This window comes from Candoia aspera, chromosome 3, assembly GCF_035149785.1.
Source record: "Candoia aspera isolate rCanAsp1 chromosome 3, rCanAsp1.hap2, whole genome shotgun sequence".
NCBI classification, from domain to species: domain Eukaryota; kingdom Metazoa; phylum Chordata; class Lepidosauria; order Squamata; family Boidae; genus Candoia; species Candoia aspera.
In genome coordinates, this window is record NC_086155.1 from 152135921 (window position 1) to 152163645 (window position 27725).

Consider the following 27725-nt stretch of genomic DNA (forward strand, 5'->3'; position numbering starts at 1 on the left):
TTTCATTATTCCCTGCTCCTCTCAGATTAGTGAAATCAGGCTGCAGATCTGTTTGTATATGGGAAGAAATACTTGTCTGTGTGTTCCATCCCTATTTAGTTTATTCAGTAAGATTTGTTTCAATATTTAGTAATTTGGTATGGTTGTTGGTAACTCTGCTGATAAGCTGGTTCCTCTCTTTCTCTATGGAAGTTTTGAGAGTTGCTGTTTCTTGTTACATTCATCATTATTATCAAATTATGTTTATTGATCTTCCATATGAGCCTAAGTTGATTCTTAGATCATTAATTCATCTTCCTATTCTTTAAAATTAAATGATATACTTCACTTTTTTAAAAGGGAGAAAAAAGTCTTCTTGATTTACTTGAACTGGCAGAACAAGCCATAAAAAGTCTTCCGTATCACCAGTATTTTGTTCTACTTAAGGAATTCATCAACATTTGCTCAGATATGTAAGTTTGGCAATTTGCATGCCGTAAGAAAATCTCATGGTAGGATTTTAAGATGAAATCTTGAGCTATTAAATATATAATCCATTTAAGTTGTTCTTTCAACTGAATAAGCATATTGGATAAATTTAAGAATATCATCCTGACAAGGGGGTAGGGAATTTGCACAATTTGGTGCCATTTATGTCGCAACATGTTGTAGCTGTGTGTACTATAGATGACTTTTTTATATAGTCCTACACACACACATCTGTCTAACCAAAATATAGATATACCTAATGATTTACAAACCAATTTAAGGGCAACAATGACTCCTGCCCCAAACCTCACTATCTTGACAATGGTGACACCCACAAATGTGTCAGAAATAGGAAAGAGCGTTACAATAAAACTTCATTCATTTTTCTTCAGAATAAAGACTACAAGGTCAGTTTTACTGGTAAAATTACTCAAGTCTTTTAGCTTGCCAAGTTTCGTCTTCTTACCAATCTACTCAGGAATGACAATGAGTAAATAATTGAGTAATTATCCTCTGTATGTCTTAGGTAGGGAGAATATGCTACCTAAGTCTTGAAGCAATTTCTGTTATCCTCTGTTTTTCTGGTTGTAGCTGGAAGCCTGCTCAAGCTGGTCCACTGCTGCAGGCGGGGAGTCAGAAGGTGCTTCTCCATCTGTTGTCGCATCCTGTGCCAAATATTAGAACAGAAGCCTATCACTGCTGCCTTGAAGTTGTTAAGGTTAGCATTTAACAAGGCCTGTGATTTCTTCAGAAGAAATCTCTTTTTTCCCCCTATTATGTCTAAATTGCCCTTTTTCCATTTAATAATCTCACAGGAATTTAGTTAGGCTGAAAAACTCAGTCTTTCGCTATGTAAAGTTGAGATTGCCTGATGTGAATTAATTCTGAGTTCTTACTAATTTTGCTGAGTTTCAGAGAGGAAGGGATATCTGACTGCATAATTTTTATATTATAATTTATTATAATATGGACCATATTATAATATCATAATTTATTATGATTCTTCCCAATGTCTATAAAAGACTGCTCATTTGCAGCATGTAAATGACAGTCCAACCTGTAGTGCTTCAATTTAATGGTATCATTACCTTGTGGAAATAAATTAATTCTGTCTGTCTGTGGTTGACAGTCCTTTTTGCCTTCACCAATTGACAGGCTGAGGGTATTCCCTCATGTTCTCACTGTTTTCATCTTATTCTCTCCCAGCAACCTTAAAGAAGGTTGGCAGGAAGGACCAAGCAGGAAGATTTTCTTTATTCCCAGTTATTCTGCCTGCAGATCACTGGTTTCTTGCTGTGAAAAACTAGCAATTTTGAGCAGGATGACAGGATGTATTAGCAATAGGAAACCAGCAGCCTTGCTCCCAGTTGTGAGCAGGAAAAGCCTGCGGTTTTTTTTTGTTTTTTGTTTTTGTTTTGTGGAAATAAATAAACCGAGTCTGTTTGTGGAGACTTTATCTTATACCATTTAATTCAGTAGACTTGAAAATATGTTCATGTTGCCAGGATATTTAATCATCTTTCACCTTTGTTTTAGGAATGTTTAGGCATTCATCATGCTGTAAAGCCTATTTCTTCAGTCAGCTATGGTGTACATTTTCTGCTTCATCCCAAAGTTCTTTATGAAATCTGCACTTTTGGTCTTCAGGACTCCCACCGTGAGGTACAATATTTTGTACATGATATCATCTGTGAGATGATCTGTAAATTAGAAGAAATTAATAGATCAAAAGCTTGGTACCTTTCCAAAATCCAAATATTTAGCTTTTAAATCAATTGTTATCTTACAACTGGCTATAAATAGATCATAAACCTGCAGCCTTGCCCTGCTGCTCTCATTTTCTCTATATTAGGTAGTTACTGCATTGGGGGAGAGGTGCGGGAGGGAGTCTATAGAGAATTCCTGGGGCTAACAATTATTTCTGGCACTTTGAAGATTTCCCATCAACATTCAGATTCAGGCCTATTTGTGTGCCATTATTCTTTCAGACAGTACAGCTGTATAGGGAACAAGGTAGTTTGACAGTAGCAAAAAAGAAAAAAGAAAAGAATATGGAATTACATTCCTTGTGATTTTTATATAATTATTTGTCATTTGTTTACCTAATATTTCTCTCTCTCTCTCTCTCTCTTTCTCTTTCTCCTTCTCCCTCCCAAACGTCCACGGACACATTCTGCATTTGCCCTATGATTCAAGTTCAGCTAGTGTCTTAAGATTTGCCTCTCTAATGTACTCAGCCTTTTCTGTGGGTAGTAAGCAAAGCTAACCCTGAGTTCTGAAGATTTCCTAAATGCTTAGACAGGAACACTGCTTTTTCAAAGTCCTCATCAGGGCTTTATTGCGAGTATTTCTTGAGCTGAATCACAGTCTCTGCTTGAAGACTGTTCGTTGCTAATAGGTGGTAGATTCTTGATAGTACTTGATCACTGTCCTTGTTTTTTTTTTTTAAAGAAAACAAACAAACACATAAGCTATTTGGTGCAATGTCCCAAGGCACCGCCTAATTTCCATTTCTGACACCAACAGATTGGTTTGAACACTCTTTATTGCACTATTGTATCTTCTCTCATTAAAACAGGTATGCTCAGCTGCCACATTTATACTGACGTATCTTCTTCAAGGCCGATTGATGATGGCAGCAGAGACCTGGAACAAGTTTATTGAAACCCTCTATCCTGTTATTCCAATTCTTCAGGTAATCTCATCATCTTGAAAAGTAGTTTATCTTCAGGTAAGCTTAATTGCTTTGCTAAAAAAGGCTGCACTGACTTTACACAATAGGGAAAAATATGTAAACATGGCAACCAGAAATAGAGGAGTTGCCACTACAGTTGTTGTTTGAATGCTTGTAACTAAAGCTGAATAGGTAAGTAGCATCAGACTTTTTGAATAGGAAGTATCATCTTGGAATTGGTGATGTGACCGTTTTCTGGAGAGATTTGTACTATTCAGAAGTATCCTGAATTCTTACTGATCGTAACTTGAGGGTTACCTGCAGAAATTGCTTGTGGGACATATGGATCCATTTAATATAATCAATCAATCAATCAATCAATCAGGAAACTTCTTATAATATTGCCTATTTTTTTTCAAATAAAATTCCAAAATCATCTTATCATGAGAGTAGTTGTATTGTGCTTGTTTCAGTTGCCAGGATGTTCCTGCCAATCCATAGAACAGCATTCTTCATCTTTTTTTTGGTGAAAAGTTTTGGAATGTTGAGAATAGGTTGGGGTTTTTTTGTTTGTTCTAACAACATGGATATTGGTGGGAGACAACTTGTCTATGTCAAAATGGCTACTATGGCATACACAATCAGATACATAGCACTGATTTACTCACACCTCTAGTCTTGCCGCTGACCCCATTAAGGCTTCTTTTACTTACCATTATCCTTTTTCTGAGCAGGTTGGTATATTTCCAAAGAAAGTCCTGAGATGCACGTCCCCATTTTATTTCTTGGAAGTAAAAATGATACAGGAGGCATATCACTGTTTTAATTAAAATATTTAAAAATCCCAATTACTTTTTAAAGAAAATGTTGGAATTCACATGGAACCGGAAGTCTAGTAAGCACACAAACGGAACGTTAATGACCCTGGACCTCACATAAAGGGCCCTCATTATAGATTGTGCTGGAAACTTTGTACTGTATTTCTGGTGGGTAGCGGTGATGCCAGCACAACATGACAAGCAAAATTACTGAGGAAATTGAACCACAGTCCCCCAGAAGCTGTCCCCTGAACTTGGAACTTCTCCAACAAACATGAATGTTTGCAAAACAAATGGCAATTGCCTATCAATTGGTCTATTAACTTCCTGTTGCCGGTTACTGAGAGAGTTTTCTTGGTAATAAAGCAATAATGTCTCTTTTGGAGCATGATACTTACTTACGGTAATTATCTGCCTGTGTTAACTTGTATTTACTTAGGGTTATGCAAACACAGAAGACCCTCTAGGTAACTGTATTCTCACACTGAGTGAAACAACTACTGAAAATGAAGGGATTCTGCCAAGAACTACTAGGCTAAGAGCTTCTCTCCGTCTTCTCTTCTCAAAAAACCCACTGTGAGTAAACTAGGTACAACATTTGTATGAGAGAAGGCTTATTATCTGTACCCTAGCCTGCATGGAGTATAGTTTTGAAGATACAGTAAGCTAATTTTACTTTTGACTGGAAACTGCAGATCAGGATGTACCAGTTATATCCCTCAAATACAGTTGCAGGTGAAACAACTTTTACAACTGCATGTCAGTTTAGCCAATTTGCAAAAAGATAGAAAATGGCACACAGCCAAATGACAACCTTCTGCTTAGATAAATCATTTTAGAATGAAGTAGCACATCCTTGAGGTGCTGGAAATTATGCCAATCCTTAGAAGGTTGTAAAAAGTCTGAAAGACATTAATTTGGAAAAGCAGAGGGTGTGTAGAAATAGATTATGACTGACTGGATTGAAGAAGCAGTGAAAAGAAGATTAAGTGTTTGTTTTACTATGGAAACTGGAGCACAGAAATTAATGTATCTTTAAAGTGACAGGCAAATCAACTTGTAAAACAATGGAATTGAAATCTCGTCTACTGCATTTTTTACATCAACATTGAGTTGATGGCTGGCCTACATGATTTTGTAGACTGTTTTGGAAGGGTAAAATTATTAATTGGCAGCCAGTTCTGTCTCATGTGATGCAAACATTTGAACTGTTTTAATTCAGCCAACATGGCCTTTAACAGGAAGAATTTGGCTGTGCTCATAAGATGCTGGAGAAACTAAGCAAGTAAAATCAGACTGATCCAAAAACGTTTGGTATGAGATTTAGATTTTTGTACATATACTGTATATATTCAGTAAAGGTCTGGAAATCCTCTAAGGAAATGCTTTGTTTCCCCAGAGTTCGTTCTGTGGCATTCAAACAGCTGATGTTTCACCTTATAGAAGAAGAAGAGACCCATCTGAAGCGTCCACTGTTGCATGGCAGCATCCTTTCAAGTATCTCTAACATCCTGATTGTGGAAAAGCCTTTTGGACTCAAGCTGGATGACACAAGAGAATCTGTTTTTAAGGTGAACAGAGAAGGCTTTTCACAGGATTCATAACTGGAGAGGTCCTCTAAGCAAGGAAATGCAGTGCAGATGATACTGCTGAAGAATTAATTGCCCATTTTTAAAAACTGGGTGATGCTATTTTCTCAGTAAGAAATAATAATTCATGATATGTCTTTAAAGAAACTCTAATAAAGAAAAAGTAAAAGTTTGGTACATGAGGTCCAGTGTGATTCAGCAAGTTGTCCTCAGTCATAGCAAACCGTTTTCAAATCCTTTCCTGGTCAGGGAGTGGACAACTTCATTTTTGATGCTGATCTAGCTTTGTAAAAAGTCCAATAAATTAATTCTGAAGTTTAACTACTGAAATTTGGAAATAGTTGAAAATAAGATTATCTTATGTAAAAGCTAATCTTTGGTAGCCAAGACTGCTCCTGGATTACTCTGTTGGTGGCATTTCACTTTCCATTTTCTTGGGTGAATATGATTTGCTTTTTCCTTACCATATACAATTACTTATAACTCTCGCTGTTCTAAATGTCTGTATGCTGATATTGTGTATCACATTATTATTGTGTGGTTTGTTGTTGTTATCTGATTGGTTCTCCCTGCTTGGAAGAGCTGAATAAACAAAGAAATGCACATGCCCTTTTTCAAAAAGTTAAACAGGGTCAATCCTTGTGGTGTGTCAATCCTTGTGCTCCTCAATCTCTTGGTGGCTTTGGTGAGGTGAGGACATCTGTCAGTTTGGGGTCCAGTATGCTGATGATGCCCAGCTCTATATCTTAACCCCCGGTGGGCAGGTAAAACTGTCAATGTACTGACCCAGTATCTGGTGGCTGTTTTGATCTGGATGGGGAAAAACAGACTTTGGCTCAATCCGGACAAGACTGAGTGGCTGTTTGGGCCTCCTAGGTAAGGGACATTTCCACTATTAGTCTTGGGTGGGGTTTCACTTCCCCATTTGAGACTGGTATGCAACTTCGGGATCCGCCTAGAGTCACAGCTACTACTCAATGAGCAGGTGGCAGCTGTGGCCGGGGGGGGGGGGGGCTTTGCACAGATTCTTCTTTGCACCAGTTGTGTCCTTTCCTCATCCAGGAGGCCCTTCAGATGGTCACTCATGACCTGGTCACCTCATGACTGGAGTATTGCAATGCACTGAACATGAGGATACCCTTGAAGACCATCTGGAAACTACATCTGGTTCAAATTACAGTGCCATAAGCAGTAAGGGGCACTTCTCATTATGCCCGTGTGTCATTGCTATTATGCGAGCTGCATTGGCTGCCTGTTGGCTTCAGGGTGCAATTCAAGGTGCTGATTGTTACTTATAAAGCCCTTCATGGCATGGGGCCTGCTTATCTGGTCTATTGCCAATAATTTCTGCCTCCCTGGTCCATTCGGGCAGAGTGGGTGCACTCCACATCCTCTCAATTATATATGTCATCTTGAGAGACAAAATAAATAGGTTTTTAAGACTATTGAAATATGAAAAGTAACAGAGTAGATGACACTGGCTTAGAATTTCCTATCTAAAGTTTGACAATCTTTTACTTTACCGAGATATGAAGCAACCTTTTGTCTGCTGGCTTTATTACTTATGGGTGATGTTTCTTCTACTTGCCAGGTGCCTGTGGGCTGCTCAGGAAGTTAGCTAAAGAAACCAACATGGCCTGTTATTTTATCTGTGGTTCCTATGCAGCCAGGAGGAGTTGAAAGAGGGTGAGGATAGAGACAACAGATGGCAAAGGAGGAGGAAATAAGAGAAAAGGCGTAGAAGCTGTGGAAAGAATAGAGCCATAAAAATAGAAGAGGATGATGTAGGGAAAAAGAGGAAGATCTGGAACAGGAGGGTAAGAAAGACAACAGGATGCAGGAAAAGAGCTTAGACAGGGACACTGGAGGAGGATAGCAAGAAAGAGAAGGAAGTCAGAAGAGCCAAGGAGAACAATGGCAGGAAGGGAGAGAGGGTTGGCTGAGAAGAGAGGGAGAATCTGGAGTTGTTTGGAGAAATTAGGATAACCTATTATCTCATATTCTGTTAGAGATTATACAGTAATAGAAGAGGAACTTCTAAAAGGTCCCCAATTCTCTATAAGCTCCTGAAAATGCATTTGGGAAGATTATAAAGTAGCACAAACATATCAGTTTGTGAGATATCAGCCTCAAAAATGAATGTTTGAGGCTTACACCTAGAGGAAAAAATATTCTAGCTTGAACTTGTGAGTATTCAATTGTTTGTTCTGATTTACTGTGAGAGAAAATTGAAGCCCAAGGTGGTGCTATGTATATTGCTGTTCCTTCTTGGTGACATTGGACTTGAGATGCTCTTCTTCCTGTAAGGGATAATATGGGAAAATACATGAACAGATAAATAAGAGGATATATTTGTTTTATTTTCAGGCTGAGACAGTTGAAAAATTGTACAATATCTTTGTATCGGACACCATTGATCTGAGTTTGAGGAAGTCAGCAGCTGAGCAATTAGTCATAATCATGCAAGGTAAAGTACTTCAAAATACAATTTACCATTAAGACGCAGAATTGTTCCAGTGTAGGGAAAATCTTGACATAGTGTTTTAAAATGGGTAATACGTGCAATTATTGTTGTCTTATAATAAAATCTGAATCACCTTTCCTTAGCCACTTTTTATGCATTGTGTATGTGCTTGCTGCTTATATACCAATAGCATGACTGCCTAATCCACTTTCCCTAAAAAAAACAAAAGAACAAAGATGGAGTATTATGAGAATGGGATTGGCTTGCTGGCTAGAAAGATGAATAGAAGCACTTCACTTTGCAACATTTTGTGGCAGGTTCCACATATATTTCTAGTACTTCTTTCAATTCTCCAAAAGCTGGTTCAAAAGAACCCCATTCAAGCTCATCTTCAAATCCAGAAGGTAGTCAGAGTTAGCAAAAGTGCCAAAATACTAGAGAAATTCTACCCAAGTAATTCCCACTGTCTCCTCCTTACCTCAAAATGGACCAAAGATTGCCTATGCTCAGTACTTTCAGTGCTATATTGTTGGCAGGAGAGTGGGGTGTTAATCAGAAAGCTAGAGTGACAGGAGATGAGATGGGAATATCTGGAATCTTGCAGAGAACTCAAATTGGCAACAAGCCACAACTTGTGATTCACCATTTAGATCTAGTTTAATGATTGCAGGAAGGAGACATATTAACTTGACTGTACCTAGTTTTGAAGATAAAGCAGTTCTGAATCCACTGTTATATATTGTTGGAAAGTGTGTATGTGGAAAGTTAATATTTTATTTTTTTCTTTCAGATTCTAAAATGCATGCCGTTATCAAAAATATGGGTGCGATAGACAAAATTCTTTTTTACCTTACTAGGTGTGTTTCTCAGGATGGCAAGGTAAATCTAAACCAGCTTTTCTTTCAGCAGAACCTTCCCAGGGCTCCAACAGTTGTATGTTCAGTCAAACTAGTTTGGATGAGAATTAAATATTTGCTACTTGGAACATGATGAGTTTTAAATCAATGTGGTGACTAAGCATGTGGAGTGCAGTGAAAGGAAACTTTGGTGTCTAATTCTTTGACTCTAGTATCACTTCTCTGCTTCTAGTAAAAACTAAATAAATCCTGATCCAGAAACTTGCCATTTAAATGATAAGCAAGTTTATACAGAAGAAGAAAGGAGCTCATATGGAACCCCAAACTCATGTGCTTCCTCTCCTCTCTCCTCTTTCCATTTGATTAGGAAGCACAGTAGTCTCTTATTTAGCTGATTCCCAAGCTTAAAAACTAACGATCATAAATGGCTAAATAAGGCCATTCCAGGCTGTTACCTTATTTAGGAATTGCTTATGGTGCGTTAAAAAAAAATTGCTAGCATTCCACCATTTTATCTTTTGAAGACCACATACTGTATATGAAGTCTAGTTTCCTCATAGGAAGCTTTACAAAAAACTGCAGCTTACCTTCCAGGCAGTGAAGTAAAGAAATGAGAATTGGGAAAATAGACGTTTTTCTTTTGTCTGCTTTGTATGGTCTGCTGCTGGCCAAAGCATCACCTCAGGGCTACATGTGAGTGTGCACTATGAGTGCAAGTGGCCTCAAAGATAAAACATTCTGCTTGAGCTAGCTAGATCAGGGACTGGTACACAGCAGTATCATCAGTAACCATGTGTGGAAGGTAGGTAGGCCATGGCAGTGGGTTGAGGGAAAGTGGGAGCCATGAGAGGAATCCTACTGCAGTTAAGATGGTGCAGGGGCTAGGTAAATCCATGTGGAAGCTCCTTCATCATGACTCTCAACTCAGTGGTGTTGCTCAGGGACTGCAAGAGACAGCCAGCAGATTTGCTACATGGAGTCTCTTCCAGATGAGGTTAACTTGGTGGTTGCTCATGGACTGAAAGAATAGCCAAGTGAGTCCCATCAATTATTAAATATTGAATAATCTGCTTAGCTTTTTCATCATGATTTAAATGATGCCAAAACCAGCGAAGCCCAACTGATACTTTTTTTTAGAGATTTTGGAACAATATTACTTGTATATCTAAGGATGGTTTATTCAGTTTCATGATTATAATACAATTTTACCAGTAGTAATTAATTTTTTAAATAAATGTATGAGGGGTTTGTTTAAAATATTAATCGAAAGCACTATGGTTAATATAATTTATATCCATCTATCTGTTTATCTGTCTCTGAGTTTGCTGGTATAAAACATTAAAAGTTCTTGCAAGTTTTCATCTATATTAGATGATCTGTGCTGCAAAAGAAAACAAAATACCTTGCTTTAAAATGTGTCACAAATTATTCCATTGCCTTTATGCCTTTGCAACTAAATATTAAAATGAGTTTTTTTATTATAAGTTTCTCTAGATTTGGGAATAATGGATTGAGGTATTAATAATTGAGGTATTAAACCAAAAGACAAGTGAGCTAGAAAGACTTTTGAAGTTCTTCAAACTTCCAAGGAGTGTTGACTTCAGAGAAGTTCCAGAATGTTTATTCAGTGTGTTGCTACTACCCATTTTAGTTAACAAATTATTTTTTTTTCTTTTGATAGATCATGGACTGTATGATGTTGCCATGTCTTGCACTTTTGCGGAAACTTCTTTCTGCTGATCCGGTCAAACGACTGTCATTAGCTTACCAGCCTTCTGTCTTGCTTGTGTTATTTAGAGGTAACGTCAAAAAAGCATATTAAAAGTGTGTAGAAAGCATTCTTGGACTCTTGGGAAAACAGATCCTACACCAGTAAGATTTTTTTAGGGGGATCAAAAGGAAAACAGAAATAAGCTTTTGTATAAATGTGCAGCATTGCAGTGCTGCTTCAGAGAGACTTATGATTGAGACAGCCATGTTAAAGAGTATACTTCAAAGCTTCACTTTTATTGGTAGAACCTGATTATGTAGATATTTTTCAACTATTGCAATATGCTACAGTATGTGTATATGTATGTGTTGGTGTATGCGTGTGTAATATCATATGCAATATAATATAAAAATTAATTCATTAGCCCATCTAATTCTGTAAATTTTGACTGCTAGTTTTCCAGTGTCTGGGAATCTTCCACATGCAAACTTAGTGTCTTATGAGGATGTAACAGTCTTTTCTGACATAAATAGTTGAAAGCATTTCATCCTTTCTAAAGGTTTTTAAAAGAGAACTATGAACAATTGCATCCAAAAGTCTTAATTTTACTAAACTGAACCAATGTTTTAAGAAAGATTCCCTTAATTTTATTAATTTTGGACATATATAAAAACATTACGTAACAGATAGTTGCAGTTTCTGCTGACAAATCTAATTTCATTCTTACATAACTCATATTATTGGGTGTTACATTAAAATTATTTAATTTTAGAAGAAAGTGAATGGTGAAAGTAACTCATAGTTGAAAAATGTTTCCTGTATTTAAAAGTTCATTTAAATACAGGCATGATCTTCTGTACATTTATTTAGAAATAAGCTATACAGGTAGTCCTTGCTTAATGACCCTAATTGGAACCGGTATTTCCATTATTAAGCAAAGGGACCATTAGGTGAAACATCACGTGACTGCACTGCTTAGTGACGGCAGTTCCAATAGTCCTGGTTGCAGTTGTTAGGCCAGGACTGCGCCGTCATTAGGCAAGGACCTCACACTTCTTCTGCCCTGCCTTGCTCGCCTCTGTTTCAACTCCCCCCACCTGCTTGTCTCCCCTCCATCTCTGCCCTTTTGGCTGCCCTGTCCACCGCCACCCCAGCTGACCTTCACTGTCTTCTTCCTCCCACTGCTAATGAGGTGTGCCCGACTGAGGCAGCTGTTGGCCCTTCACGAGGTCACGTGTAGCCTCCCCAAATTCTCCGCGTGGCCTCTTGAAGGGCCAGCAGCTGCCTCGGCTGGACACACCTCATCAGCAGTGGGAGGAAGAAGACGGTGAAGGTCAGCAGGGGGCAGCAGGGGTAGGCAGCAGCAGAGTGCAGGGCAGCCAAAAGGGCACAGATGGGGGGAGATAGGTGGGCAGGGTGAATTGAAGCACACACTGCAGTCATAAATGTAGACAGGCTGCCAAGTGCCCGAATTTTGATCACCACAAGGGTGACCACAAGGATGCTGCAACGGCTATAACTTCGAGGACCAGTTGTAACTTGTTCAGTGCCATTGTAACTTTGAACAGTCGCTGAACGAATGGTTGTTAAGCAAGGCCTACCTGTACTGTGTTTAATGGGATTTTCTCCATTTTAGTGTATTTAGACTTGTAGCTTCCCTGTTTTCAGAAATTATTTTGTATACCTCACAATCACTTTCTCAATTCTACTTAATTTTTGAAACTGATTCTTGTTCCAAAAATTAATTAATTCTAGTTTCATCTGATTCTGATTTTTATGACCCCCAATACATCTAGCTATAAACCCTTAATATCATGAGCTACCTGATTATTTGTTTTTATACCTTTGAATTAAGCAATTAAATGTGGAACAGTCTGAGGAGTGATACTTTTGCAAGTATTTTATTTCCAAAAAGCTGGTTATGTTTGCATTTTATAGCCTGCCGTTTTAGGAGCAAAATTAATATTTCTCATATATCTTGTTGATAGATCACAATTTAAGAACAAATCCTAAACTTTGTTGTTCTTCTGAAATTTGGTATTTAGAGCCTTGAAGGCTTTTATGCTGATTAGAAAAACAACTTAAATGTGTCTGTTCTGTTTCAGTTGCCTTGATATTCCAAGATTATGGTGCTATTACGAGTGAAACAGCAATGTTACTTTGTCTACTACTTTTCGATGAAGCAGCAAGGAAAGAGATGTGGTAGGGTAATCTACAGTGATAGGTTCTGTGCTACTTCATTACTCTTCCAAGCAAACTGTCCTTCTTAGTGCCAGCTGTGTTATACGTAAATTATAGGCAGCACTTAGACTTGTGCTTTGCTTATCCTGTGCGTATTCTTTCTCTTTCTCTCTCGTCTATTTATCAGACAGCAGAGTATAAAACAGTGGTGGATCATTTTCTTGCCTTTCATTATAGCACTATTTAAAATTATATAGATGCAAACTTACAAGCAGCAATGGTGACCTCCTGACATCTTTGAATAATCAAAAGCCCATCATTGCTTGAAAGATAATGCAAATTTACTTTTCTGCTCACATTAGAGGAAATGTTTCAGGACCTTTTCCCAAAATAGTGGAACTGGCTACAAGGTGACTAATTAAGATGGGCTAATGTAATAAATGAGGAATGGAAAGCGGTGCCAGTTGTTTTCATCCTATGTTAATTGCTAATGGATTACTGTAATAACATTTTTTTGTAATAAAAATTCCTACAGCAAAGGTACAGGTAGTCCTCGCTTAACGACCCTTAGTTTGGCGATGGTTGAGACTACTGAAAAAGCCGACTTGCTACTGGTTCTTGCTTACAACTGTTGCAGTGTCCCTGTAATCATGTGATTGCAATTCAGGCACTTGGCAACTGGTTTGCATTTATGACTGTCACAGCATCCCATGGTCACGTGATTGCCATTTTTGATTTTCTCAGCTGGCTTCCAGCAAGCAAAATCAACAGGGAACTGCATGATTTGCTTAACAACCACATGGTTTGCTTAATGACTATGTGATTCACTTAACAACCTCAGTGATTTGCTTAACAACCTCTGCAAAAAGATAATAAAATTGGATTGGATTCCTTAACAACCGAACTTCCGGTCCCAATTGTGGTCATTAAGTGAGGACTACCTTATTGTTAAAGGTAATATATAGATGTATGTATGTATGTATGTACGTACGTGTGTGTGTCTGTGTGTGTATATATATATTCAGTAATGGTGTTACTGCAAAATACTTTTTGATAACATTGTAGTAAAGGAACAATAATACAGATATTCAAACTTACTTTATCTTTACTTTATAAAAGAATAATATTTTAATCTTTTAGTTAAAATGTATTTGTTTTGGTTTTTGTAGCTCTCTTTCTAACCTGAAAATTAGGCAACTTTATTGTAGATAACCCATCTGGGGTGATTGTTTCAAATGCTAGATTGCCTTTGGCAGAATTTGCTTTATGTTCTATTTCAATATTGGTTTTTTTGTGTGTTTTGTTGTTTCAATCATGCACCACCCTGAGTTGTTTTTGAGAGGGCAGCTATACATTTTATATAAGATTTAAAAAGTGATTTAAACATTTTTAAAAATATATATATTTGATTAATTAAAGATTTTGTCAGATGAAGCTCATCCTAGCTCATTGCTCGCAAACCCTCTGCTTTGTGCTATTTTGTGGAAAGGGGTGCTGTGGGTGGGGCAGCAGGAGGTGACCCTGTTTCAATGAATGGTGGGCAGTGAAGCTGTTGAGATGGAAACCAGAAGTTCCTAGGCTAGAAAGAATCCTTATGTTAGTGTTTACCAGCTGCCTCAGGCCATTAAAGATTAGCTATATACAGTAGCTGTTAAATCAGAAAGGCAGGAGGGAAAAAAACCCAAGAGTTTCAGTTTGGGGGCCCATATCTTTATGAAGGCTTTTGCTTCTTTGCACTGGAGCTGACAAATGCTCTGTGTGTATCAGGCTTCATTCTTGTCTGACATAAGGACTCATGTCAAAGAGTCTTCTGCCAAATTAAGCCAATTCCTGAATAAGAAAAAAGCTAAGTGCTTGGATTTACTGCTGAGCCCTGGTGTGAAGCCTGACAGACACAAAGCTAAAATTACAGTTTTCCTGCACTGCATCTTGAGCATCGCACTATGTAGACATGATAGTGCTTAGCTAAAATTTATGACATTTAAGGCATACACTAACACCTAGTGTGCTTTTCTTTTTTTGGTTTTGTTTGAATGTATTTGTGTGTTTATGCAGGGCTGATACTGTTTCCTGTGATTCTTCCAACATTTCCCACTTTACCTTGCCTGTTGCTGTTGTAAGGAGGTAAGAGTTGTTACTCATATTAAGAGTTAACCATGCAGAAATACTGGTTTTTGCACTGTGAATGAAATATTTTAAATCAAAAAGCTACAGAGCCTTAATGATGTTTGAAAGACCTTGGCATGGAAACACAATAACACTTAGCTACTCCTAGTTATAGTGGCTTCTGGTTTAGAAGTTTAATTAATCCAGAATATCTGTGACTGACAGTTTTTCTGTGCAGGTGCTGTTGTGTTATGGGTAAAGTTCCAAGGGGATTTTTTTTAAAGAACCCTAAATGGATTAAATTCTCTTTATTCCACAAGTAGACTTTCTTCTATCAGTGGAAGCTTCTTATATTCTTTTATTTTGTCACAAATTGTGAAAGCAAAAGCTTCAGTTGTGCTTCTAGTTAAAATATGAAAGCCATTTAGTGTAGTCCATGGTGACTTTCCCATAACAATTTGTGTTGTTCCTTCCAGCAGCACCACTAGTTGTTGTTTATTCATTTAGTCGCTTCCGACTCTTTGTGACTTCATGGACCAGCCCACGCCAGAGTCTGGGAATACTGAACTGTACGCATTTTTCAAAGCAGTGTTACACCTTTAAGTTTAGACAGATTTTGTTTCTTCTTTTTGTTATTCTGTAACTATGTTTCCCATTCTGGCATCAATCAAATATGGAAACACCAACTTGCAGAATTCTCAGCAAAGGTCGTGGTTGTTTGAGCATCCAGAGGGACATAGTTCACCCATTAATTGTAAACCATGACTTGCAAAGCAGAATGTCTATTCATCCTGATGAAAGTCAGACAAGCTGCTTAATGTGATATGTGAACTGAGACATAGTAGGTTGCAAACCATACTTATTTTAGTTGGAGTTATGTGTGTACCCAGTTAAAACAAACCATGCCTTAGTTCAATGTGTGTACTCAACCAATGTGCAAAGCTAAAATACTAAAATACTCCTGTTGATTGAATACTGTGTTGCTGTTTGTTCTAGATGTAACTTAAGGCTCTGCATAAGAAATTGATTTCTAAACTGGATTCTAGTTTATGGTCTAAGTTCATCTGATGTTACAGAATTGAATGATGAAAAGTAGATGTGGGGAATGTTAGTATCTTGAATAAGAAATCACTGTATGTGCCATTTAAGAGTAGTGTGTAAAGAAATATTTCAGAAGTCTTAAGCCATGACTATTTGTAATTAGATAGTGGTCAATACAAATTTAGTTCTCAGAAAACAGCACTATTTCAATGTTTCCCTTTTTATTCTTAAAGGTATCACCTGCCTGTCAAAGTCTCTGCACATCATGCTGTCAGTCCTAACTCAGTGGTGTTGCCATTTTCTTGTGAACTCTGGGCCTCAAAACATGTGTCAGATATGCTAAAAATGGCTTGGAACTTGTCTTGGTTCCATGGAGCAGATAATTTATTTGCACTCACCAGTTATGGGACAGCAACTGAACAGTAAGCTATTCATTTTGTCGTTCGAGCTCTAAGATTTCTTCCAATTTGTATTTAACAAAGAGCAACATTGACTTAGTTTTGGGTCTTTCGGTCCTTATTTTAGGACACTTGGAAGTTTTTATGTTTGTGTTTTAACAAATGGCACCTACCGTAAAACACTGAACTCCATTTGGGAATGGAGCTGGGAATCTCTGACTCTCTAACTAAGATTGGACTTCAAATTCTGTCAGCTCCAGCCAGTAAGATTAATGAACAGGGACTAAGGAAACTGGAGTCCAAGAATATCTTGAGGTCAGGGATTCCTAACAAAGTTTCCAGCCAGAAACCCATCCTTCAAATTGTTAACAACCTCTAAGACAGGCAGTTCATTTCTCTCCTATCCTTAGTTTTTCCTTAAACTTTCGATAGCTTTAAATCTCCATTGGGCACATGTTTGGGGTACTGTTTGTGTATCCTGGAAACTTATGAAAAACTCCATAGTGAAAGATTTCTTCATTAACTGTCCCTTGGAATAAGAAGACAAATGCTATTTGAAGGTTCCAAAACCAAAAAGATAAAACTTTAAATTAATGTGATGAAAGAAGAAGAACAAAAATACAAATTGAGATGCTTTATTAGTTGGTTATTTTTAAATAAACCCTTTCATTATCATTTTAATGTTCATTTTTTTTAAAAAATTACAGATTTTCCAACACATTAAAGCTCTCCTCAGAAGATATTATTATCCTGAAGTTAACATGTGCAACCTTCGGTCTGGAGGATTGTCTTAATGCCATCATTCAAGCAGCATCCCACTGGGAAGTTAGGGCTGCTGTCACAAGAATGAATTTTTATATTCTGAATGATAGGCTGGCATTAATGTGCAGCAGTAGTCCTTGTGGAGCCACTTTCAAGTCCTTGGCTTGGCAAACAGCATTAAGCAGGTTGGTGTGTAAGTACAAGGTGCCTATGCCACTACAAAGCCATCTGTCACTGTAGATTCAGCTTTGAAACTTTCAAAGATAGCCAGTGTCTTTAGAATCTTCCCAAGCATTTTCCACAGCAACAAATACCTTTGAATGTGGTACGTCAGTTGTGTTTAGCAACCAAGCAGGGAGAAGGTTTTCATATTCATAGGCTGGCTAAGCGCAAAGCAGCACTACAAAGTGTGTTTGGCAGAGTGTGTCCCTTCTCTCTGCCCTTTTACTCTTCCCATTGTAAGCAGAACATTTGTCTGCCTGCCAGAATATGGTGAGGAATGCCTAGATCAGTGAGACATTTGATTTTGGTAATTTTCAGGCTGTCTGATTTGTCTATGCAGATGGTTCACAGAGGCCAAATGCATGAGGAATGGGGAGAAAGATAAAGGCAATAAACTGCTCTGACCATTCCTTCTGCTATGAATTTTCTGATATGCTATTTCATGGTTGAACCTTTTGATTTTTATTATTTTTTTTGAAAAAACCCTCTTGCATTCAACTGCTTTGTATTCCTGACATTTACATTTAGCATCTTTTCTGATCTATGATCATAACAAAAGATTTTGATTCTACATTTAGCATCAGTACATTGCTGTTTTCACTCTCTTAAGTTTAAGTTCATATTTCCAGCAAGCTACATCAATCATGTAATACTAGTGACAGGCTACAGCTACATAATGACATGTACAATATTATGGTTTGTATGTAATAGGTTTCTTCAGGTGCTTCCAGCTTCTTCAGAGGATGAAAAACTTTTGGCTGATGTCATATCCTTTTTAAACAAGTTTCTGAAGGAACAGAAGAACCTTTCAGAGGTTGAACACCTAAAATGGATCCTGGACGTGGTCCTGAAGCATGTAAGGGTCTTGAGTAACATCTGATTTCAACAGATTCTGTATTTTCATATTTGTAGAGCTCTGTAACGTTACCCGTGTCTCAAAAGGCTCTTTATCCCTCTCTATCCTGTGTCATGTGTGAATAGTAAGAAGTATAAGAAGGGTTAATTTTTTTTTCTTTGCTTTCTTTTCTTTGGTATTTTTGGATGGAGCTCTCTTTATGTGTAATCTAAACTAGGAGGTGGCAACTACTTCCCATAGTATGGTCTAAAATCCTGGCCCCACCAGCTGGAGTGAATTGGAGGAACAATCCACTGTAGGAGGCCCTCTATCCTCTGCAGAAAAAGAGCCTTCGTGTTGCTCCATTATCTTGTATAAACGTTGCACAAGAACTTACCAGAAGATTGTTCCACAGCAAGAAGCACATGAGATTAGAAACAATCATGTTTTTTCCAATAAAAATCGATTTGAGATCAGGAGAAATATATGCTTCCCACAGAATGGCTATTACAACAGGGAGTACATTTGGATATATAGTAGTTCACAAAAAAATAAAAAACTGTCCTCAAAAACTCACTGAATCTGGAAGGTTGTAGCCAAGGAGTCAGTGCCAGTTAACAAACCATGTGGTAAATTTGTCCTGTCTCTGCCAGGAAACTCTTACCATCTGGTTGCTTGAAATTTTATATTACTGAAATTAGTTTACTGAATAACTTGGTGTACTCTGTTATGCAGCATATTCATTCTGTATAAATTGTTAAAAAATGTATTCTTACATAGATTCTTTCTAGTATGGAAGAAGCATATCAACTGCTAGTTTCAACCTGATTTTTATGTTCTGTTGGAGAATAGGTAATGAAATAATTGTTCTATTCTGATATTATGCCCTGATCTCCTGTGCAGAATCCAAAATCTCTGCTAGATCTTGTGGTACAACCAGAATCTCAGGCACAAGATGAAGCTGATGACCTAAAGACTGCTGTAAGACAACAACTGCACAAAGAATTGATTGCTTTCTTTAATATACTTCTGCTCAGGTTCATGTCTGTTACTGACAGGTATGGCATAAAATGAGATGCCCTGCAGTACAAATCATTAGTATAATTATTTGATTCTTAAAGTGTTTCAGCCTTTTAATATGTAGAAGATGGTAACAGGGAGTAAGGCTTTTTGGAACACCTCCTGGTTAAGACTTACTTGAAGTACTGTATATAGCAGGGGTGCAAGACCTGATGCTCTAGAGCCACATGCAGCCTCCTCAAAGCTTAATTATAACTTCAAAAGATTCCTTTTATAAGTGATACAGACAGGGATACTGAATGCCTTCACTTTTTTCTTAGACATAGCTCTAGAAGTATCTTTATTGTGTCCAAATGTTTGCTGCAGTCTTTCCATTCTGCTCTTATACCCAGTCTAACTCCCACTCTCCCTTCTAGCATATTAGGTCTAAGATAAAATATTTTCAGTTATGGATGTAAATAATCACTACTGCCGTATAATCAACACTGCCAATTTATATAATACAATATCTGTGTGTGTGTGCACGCACGCTCCTTGAAGTCAGTGTTGACTCCTGGTGACTGCCTGGACAAGTCCTTGCTGTTTTCTTGGCAAGAGTTCAGAAGTGGTTTGCCCTGGCCTGCTTCCTAGAGCTGAGACAGAGTGACTGGCCCAAGGTCACCCAGCTGGCTTTGTGCCTAAGGCAGGATTAGTACTCAAGGTCTCTCAGTTTCTAGCCTGGTTCCTTAACCACTACACCAAACTGTCTCTAATCTTACCATCTTTTTTACAGAAAAGACTTAGAACTTACTGGCTATTTCCGAACAGAACTAGCCTTGAAACTTCTTCAGTATTTGCGAGTAACAGATGCCCCTCATTTCTATGGATTACCTTCTTTGGAAAGAACGCTAAGTGGTATGGTTCATGTCACTTCACTCCCAGGCTGGAGTTCATACTCTGTCACAATGGAGCCATTCATGATTTGCAAGAAATACTTAGCTGGGCTTCTTGAGGTAAATGAACGATGAATAATTTTTGTGTGACTGGGAAATAAAAACAGCAGATTGACTCTGAAGTGTCCCTTCTGTAAGCAGAATGCTTGACGCTCTGGTCAATATTTCATTAGAGGGAGGGGGTACAGGTTTCGTTGTATCCCCCACAGGTGGGCGTTTCTCTAGGGAGCTCATCCTTTGAATTGGATTTTGTTTACTAGAATTCTAGACCAAAGCCTATTTCTTTGTCATTGAAAGGGAATTTTAAAAGGTATCGTAGTATAGTATTTTACCAGGTTCTAGTCAATGAATAGTTTCATTACTAAATGTGGTTTGTTTATACCTTTCACTACTGCAGGATGCAAATATGTGTCTGTTGCTTATTTTGGAAAACACACTTGTCATATAGCAGTTAAAAGACATCTTTACCCCTTTGAACATGAATCAGAAAATAGCATATTGGATTTCACTTATAATAGCTTCCATATTCCTTGGTTAATTTCTGAAAACAAAAGCCTAATCCTCAGATCATTTCCTTTGTGAGAACACCACAAATGGGCTCTAACTTGCATTTTAACACACAGCCCAGCAGAGTGGAATATTTTAAAGTGGTGTTGTACATCATGTAAATATTGTATGTTCATCGCTATGTTAAAAAAAAATAACCCTACAGCTGAAAAAAAATCTTAATTCAGAAATCCTGTATCACCTCTCATTTGAGTTTTTGAATGCTATGCAATGTTTAGTAAATGAACTAAAGGATAGCTTGATAGCTTAAAGAACCAAATATCACACCCCAGATCTTTAAACAAGACATCATCCAGGCATAGCTCTTTCAAAGGAAATACTACCTCTCACAGGTCATATACCCAGATATATCATACAATAGCTGTCAGTTCTTCAGGCCTTTATTAAAATTCTTCAGGCTTTTAAACTGTCTCTCTTTTTGCATATCCCCCAAGTGAGAGAATTAATACATTTTTGCATCTTACATCTGGCCAGTGCCCAGTAAGGACAGAATTAAAAAATGCTGAATGTATGCATTGTGGGAGTAGAAGCTATTTTCAGATCCAGAACGAACAGAATGGAATCTGCATGTAAAAGGTTTCATTTCCCCAAGCAACCCTCTGCACCTCCACTCACGCACCACCCCGACAGAAGCAATTCAGTTAGGAGTATAACCACCTTGGACTTAGTTCACTGTGTGTGCATGAGAAAGGTTCAAGGTTTATAATTTTCATACACCAGTTTTGAAAAACACAGTATACATGTAGTAAAGCTACAGACTTTAAAGTTACAGTCTTTGAGGGTTGATAAGATGATATTTGTGACAAACTTTTGAGAAGTCATTGATCAGCGTTTCTTGCTTCTCCTTCCAGGTCATCTCATCTTTTTATGTTGAATGGGGAGGCAATGCCATGTCTTTCATGGGGAAAGGAGTTACCAAGAGTGCTGTCCTTTGTTTGCTTCACTTGTCCCATGAAATGAGCATTCAGGCTCTAGATGGGGTAGGAAAATGATAAGATAAAGTTCTCCTCTGTCCTGGATTACTGCATTGCTTAGTATCACTTTTTTTTTTACACCTCAGTGCTCTTGATATTATTTTCATAGTTCAGCATGAATATTTTGTTGCTGGATCCTTGGTAAAACAATTTTAAGTGGGAACATTTTATATTTAAGAAGGACCATTCCCTCAGTACTGATGGCTGACTAAATCTAGGGTAATGTTTAAGATAACGTATCTAGGTTATATGCCTAGATACTTAAAAAGAGCTTGGAATTGACTGGTTGCCTATTGTATAGCTTTTTTTTCTTTTTTACCTGTATAGAGTGAAAAAGTTTTTTTTTAATGCATAGCAGTGTATTGTAATTGTCCACTCTATGCAGTCAGTGAAATAAAAGTCAACACACAGATAACTTGGAATTTGTGCAATACTTGATCAATTTGTGGATCTTATATGCTTATATGCAAATTAAATCTTAGTTCTCCTGGTAGCCCACATCTGTTTGCCTTGGTGCTATATTAATACACAGATATGAGTGTTCTCTGACCCTTGGGCCATATGTGGGCTTCCATCTAATGTCAAAACTCCTCTATCAGTGATCAGTCAAGACTTCTAGTAAGAGTTATGTGCTCTTCCAGCTTTCTGATAGTGGGAAGGAGAAGAGGGTGACAAAATGAGAAATGAATTGATATCTTCATTTTTTGTTCTGCTTTTGTTCCACTGACCATGTAACCATCACTATTTCTCTGGGAATGTGACTTTACTCAAAAAACAAAACAAAACAAAAAGAATGCCCATAATTGTTGGGAGAAACTGAAAATGAGCAAAAGAATGAGAAGAACAGACCTAGGAATTAAGATTTTCTCCAGTAAAAATTTCCAGAAACCTTTTAGATAAAGCTTTTTCAGTTTCAGAGCTATTTCCTGCAGAGAATACACTGTAAGGACCCTTCTCCAACTAGGCTAGATGAAGCAGAGTTAGGTACATCCCTATAAAGGTGTAGGCTCTATTTTCTGTTTTATATTCGATGTTCCTTAGGTATTTAACTGTATATTCAGTCTAATTTAATCAACAATGACTTTTAATAAGAAGAGAGCCTTAGTGTTAAATTAGCATTATGTTTTCACACATTTATAACTTCACATATAAAATGCAGTTTTGCAAGAGAAAAGAATGAGCCCTGATCTTATTCTTTCTTCCATTTTTTCTAACTTTACTAGATTATATGATGACCTTTCTCACTGTGCGGTGCTTTTAGTTTTACAAAATATACTAGTGTTCTATTATGCCTTATGTATGCTATTTAAGTGCTAGCTTAGGATATGCATTTCACTGACTCAGAAAGTTCATAGGTTTAAATGTGGGAAAATATACAAGGAGTTAATAGTATATGAAAACTAACTTCAGAGAAAATCCAAAGGTTGCTTGTTTGGTTTTTAACGGAAATATTTCCTTCTTAGGACTGGGTTTCTCTCTGGTTCTTGCCATATGATAACAGTGAAGAACAAGGTCAATTTCGACAAGGCTTAGCATGGCTTATTCCATTATGGGTAGATAGAGACCCTGAGGTTAGTGAAATCCTATCTTTTATTGCATATTTTTTCACTGCCATGGCAAGAGAACTGAAACTGTGATTTACCAGCTTGGCTCCCAGCCTTGAAGCTGCAGAGGTAGGAAGTAATGACCTTAGCAATTGTGTGGTTATTTCTTGATTCGCATCAAGCTTGGAAAGAACTTTAGATAGTTTGGTCTTTATTTTGGTGTTCATCAGCACCACAACCACATAACATACAAACCAGGAAACTTCCTTATGCCTTTTGGAATTCCAAAAGAAGGAGGGGATTATCCCTAACCTTTCCTGAACATATAGCATCAGAATCATGCCATCTATTGTATCTTTTTAAACACAATTGAAGTCTGATCATTCTTCCTTGGAAGTCTATTGTTCAAAATAAATATACTTTCCCACAGAATCTTGAGTTTATATCCATACAAATTTTTTTCTCACTCTTTCATTCACATATACAAGTATGATTATAAATAAACTAAGTTCATCAAGCTGCTTTCTTTCTTTCAGTCTTGAATTTTTGAAATATCTGAAATGTGAATGGGCTGCATCTAATACTTCCCAGTTAACAGAAGATTTTAGTGTCTGTAAAGAGACTTAAGAAATGATACACGGGGTCTTAAAATGTCTAAATAAATCTGCTCTGCCATAGACCTCAATCAATTGTGAGATGCTTTTCTTTTTTTATCTGGGGTAGTTAGATGAAGAATCAGAAGTCTGCAGCATAGTCACCATTATGATCAAATTGTAAATTGTTTTGGCAACTATCAGCCACTGGATAAATCTGGAAGGCAGATGTTTCTTGTGCACAGAGATTAGCATACAAGATGGCACAGCTTCTGAAAATGAGAACTAAAATTAGGTAGAAATTACTGCTTTGCTCTGCCCTAATCTATCTTCTGCTGGAGCACAAGATGTCATGTTCACTGATTCAATGTAGTTTATACATCATAACGTTTCACATGCCATGGCGCTGACATGCGTTTCTGTTTGGGAGGAAGCTGCTGTGAGACCTCTGTATGTGAAATCAGTACAATGGAATGCGTTTGCGTTATGTTATCTGTTCAAGGACTTTTCCCACAGACCATCAGAAACCGTTAGGAGCACCTGGGATTTGTGAACTTGAGAAGATTCTACGGGGAGAGGGATCTCATTTGCACCGAGGGTTTTTAGTTTGAATTTGGTGCGCTTTTATCATTCTCAGCTTTCTCTGTGATCCTGTATACTATTCTTTAATAAATCAGATATCTTTGAATTCACACTTATGAGTCTGATGGTGTTTTAGAATAGGCAACCATTACATAAAGCTGAGAATCCCCAAAGTTGTACCGTTAGCTCCTGCCAAGATCAGTTTCTTGTGAGGGAAAATAGTTAACAATGGCCGAGTCAAAATCTATGGCCGGGGGACTCGAGGAGATGGCTAGCGTGATGCCTGAGTCGACGGTCAACTGAATCTCACCCCAGAACCTTCAGAATCCCAAGACCTGTTAAGGGATGAATCGAGTTCCAATTCTGATGCAGAGGAATCTGACAATGGGGAAGAGCCAAAGCAACCGGCACCCAGCAAATTACTCGCAGAGTTGTTCACCTTGGATGAGGTGGGGGAACCCCAACCAGGAGTCCTGGAAATATTGGTTCCCACTAACCCCAGACAGAATCTACTATGGTGTCAACTGAGAGGAAACCGGGCGCGCAAAGGAGAGGGGACTCTCAAACCCCTGAGAGACTAAGAGTGGTGGAAGCCAAAATAGAATCGATGGAGTTCATGTTGAAAAACCTGTCTTTGTCACTGGAGGGGTAGGGGAGATGCGGAGGAGATCCCAGCTTCCCGCAATCATCCCCCATCCTCCCATCCAGACCGCCGGCGGAGCAGGGCCGGAGACGGCTCTGGGATGAATCTCCACCCCGCAGAGCCTGGCCATCAGTATCCCCACCCCGTAAGGGGAAAACTACTGTAACTTGGGGCCAAACCACTCAAGTGCCTGCTGGTCCCACTCCAACCGGAGGTGGAGTGAGAGACTTTTCTGTCAAATTTGATGGGGATCCAACAAAGTTATCTTTTTTTTTTAACAAATGCTAAAAGTTATATGAGGCAATTTGGGGCATGCTTCCCTTCTGAAGAGGCTAAAATAACTGCCATTGCCACCAAGTTGAAGGGTCGAGCGGCTGACTGGTATGTTCAATTAAGTGATGCGGTGGGCATTGTGTAGAGATGACCCTGAGTCATTGTACGACTGGATCTGTCTGGCAGGAAAGGCTGAGCATGCTCAGCATAACTTCATGCAAACTAGAAAATCTGAAAAACCACCCGCCACCATGAGGGGACCCCAAAGTGCTGCGACTGCTGCCTGGCCAAGCTATAAAGCCTGGGATGAGGAGAGAGATCGGCGCTATGTGAGGGGTCAGTGTCTCCGATGCGGAAAGGAAGGCCATCGAGCAGCTGATTGCCCAAAAGCCAAGGCTGGAGATTGAGCGGGGAAGCCGCCGGCCAAATCGCCCCCCCCCTCAGCGAATGACAGCAGCCAGAGGGACAGCCGATGATGAAGAAGTAATATACTTCTCGGGAGAGGCTGAAGACAACTCTAAGGAGCCGGCGGGAAACGCCAGCCACCTGCCATGAAGGGCGCCACCAGGCAGGTGGAAGAGGTTGGGTGCGAAGATGCTATGGTGAGTGCTGACTGTCCCACTTTAGCAGTAAAAGTGAAATTGGGTTCCCGCACAAAAACTACAGAGGTATGGGCTTTAGTTGACTCTGGGTGATCCAGATGTTTAATTCACCCTGATCTGGTTGCTGCTTTGGACCTGCCTAGTTTCCCCCTCCAGCATCCTTTGATCTTCACACAGTTGGATGGTTCAACAGCAGGGGGGGCGGGCAACCCATTTCACTGGAACTGTGGCAATGCAAATGGTCAGTCACCATGAGACTTTGAAATTCGTGGTAGCACCTGTTGGCAATCCCTTTGTAATCTTGGGGATCCCATGGTTGACCTATCGAAGCCCCTATATAAACTGGGAACACAGAACTGTGACTTTTGCAGATGGATTTTACCAAGCTCCTACAGCAGAGATAGTTGCACGAGCGGGGGTTGGAAGGGCAGCGAGCTCCACACCGCACCCTGACTTGCCACATTTAGAAGGCTTGCCTGCTCAATACCAAGAGTTTGCAGACGTATTTGGGGAGATGGAAGCAGATCAGTTACCCCCCCACCGGAAAATTGACTGTGCAATAGAGTTGGTCCCCAATGTTCAATTGCCCAAACCAAAAATTTATCTGATGACTCAGAAGGAGCTTGAGGCATTACGGGACTTCATTGACAAAAATCTGTCAAGGGGGTTTATTGAACCTGCTAATTCCCCAGTTGGGGCTCCTGTGTTATTCCAGGAAAAGAAAGATGGCACACTTCGACTCTGTATGGACTATCGAGGGTTAAATTCTGTCTCTATTGTCAACAGTACCCTCTTCCGCTCATGAAGGACATGTTAGCTCATTTGTCGAAGGGCAAGATTTTCTCCAAGCTCGATCTTCGCGAAGCCTACTTCCACATTTGCATAAAAGCTGGAGATGAGTGGAAAACTCTTTTAATTGCCCACTAGGGTTGTTTCAATACAAAGTCCTGCCTTTTGGGTTGGCAGGGGCGCCCGGAGTCTTCATGCAATTGATTAATGAAGTATTACATGATTATTTGCTTAAAGGGGTTCTGGTTTATTTAGATGATGTCCTCATTTACACTGAAACCGAGGAGGAACACAAACGCCTCCTCAGACAGGTGTTACGCAAGCTTAGGGATGCCAGACTATATGCCAAACTTCCCAAATGTGAGTTTCACAAAACCCAACTTGACTATCTGGGTTATCAAGTGTCTGACCGGGACATAGAAATGGACCCTGCAAAAATTCAGGCGATTCTAAGTTGGGAACGCCCCCGCACCTGGAGGCAATTACAAAGTTTCCTAGGGTTCAGTAATTTCTATTGGCAATTTATCCAGGGGTTCGCTGAGATTGCTCTGCCCCTCACTGATTTGCTCCATACCAAGGGTTTGGGGGAGACACGCAAAGTAAAAAATCCTGGGGCAGTGCTGACTGGGACGCCTGAATGCCAGGCAGCATTTGAGAAATTAAAAACCCTTTTCACTGCTGAACCTATTCTACAGCACCCTGATCCTGAGCGCCCCTTTGTGGTCCAAGTTGATGCTTCTGACTCCTCTATTGGGGCTATTTTGTTACAAAGGGATTCAGAAAATCGCTTAAAACCCTGCGCTTATCTATCCAGAAAATTTTCTGAAACAGAATGCTGTTGGCATGCTTGGGAAAAGGAGGTGTTAGCTGTAAAAGCAGCTTTAGAAACCTGGCGCCATCTCCTTGAAAGCGCTAAATGCCCTTTTGAGGTTTGGACCAATCACGGATTTGGAAGCCCTCCGCACCCCACGACGTCTCAGCCCTAAACAGATTCACTGGGCTCAGTTTTTCAGTCGCTTTAACTTCCAGTTAAAATTTATTCCGGGAAAAAAAACTTTCTGGCCGATGCTTTGTCACGGT

General features: G+C 38.9%; 1 protein-coding gene across 2 annotated transcripts in view; it reads left to right on the top strand.

Moving 5' to 3' along the window:
- The window catches only part of RTTN (rotatin), a 102926-nt gene that overhangs the window by 24575 nt on the left and 50626 nt on the right, over positions 1-27725 (top strand). For both annotated transcript variants that reach the window (XM_063299049.1, XM_063299050.1), the window contains exons 13-30: positions 340-452; positions 1060-1186; positions 2005-2130; positions 3047-3163; positions 4400-4536; positions 5360-5531; positions 7917-8016; positions 8804-8892; positions 10552-10669; positions 12687-12783; positions 14818-14886; positions 16143-16331; positions 17015-17254; positions 18003-18147; positions 19030-19184; positions 19919-20138; positions 21497-21625; positions 23083-23190. In XM_063299049.1, the coding sequence (XP_063155119.1) occupies positions 340-452; positions 1060-1186; positions 2005-2130; positions 3047-3163; positions 4400-4536; positions 5360-5531; positions 7917-8016; positions 8804-8892; positions 10552-10669; positions 12687-12783; positions 14818-14886; positions 16143-16331; positions 17015-17254; positions 18003-18147; positions 19030-19184; positions 19919-20138; positions 21497-21625; positions 23083-23190 (2451 nt within the window). The remainder of the gene's footprint in view (positions 1-339; positions 453-1059; positions 1187-2004; positions 2131-3046; positions 3164-4399; positions 4537-5359; positions 5532-7916; positions 8017-8803; positions 8893-10551; positions 10670-12686; positions 12784-14817; positions 14887-16142; positions 16332-17014; positions 17255-18002; positions 18148-19029; positions 19185-19918; positions 20139-21496; positions 21626-23082; positions 23191-27725) is intronic.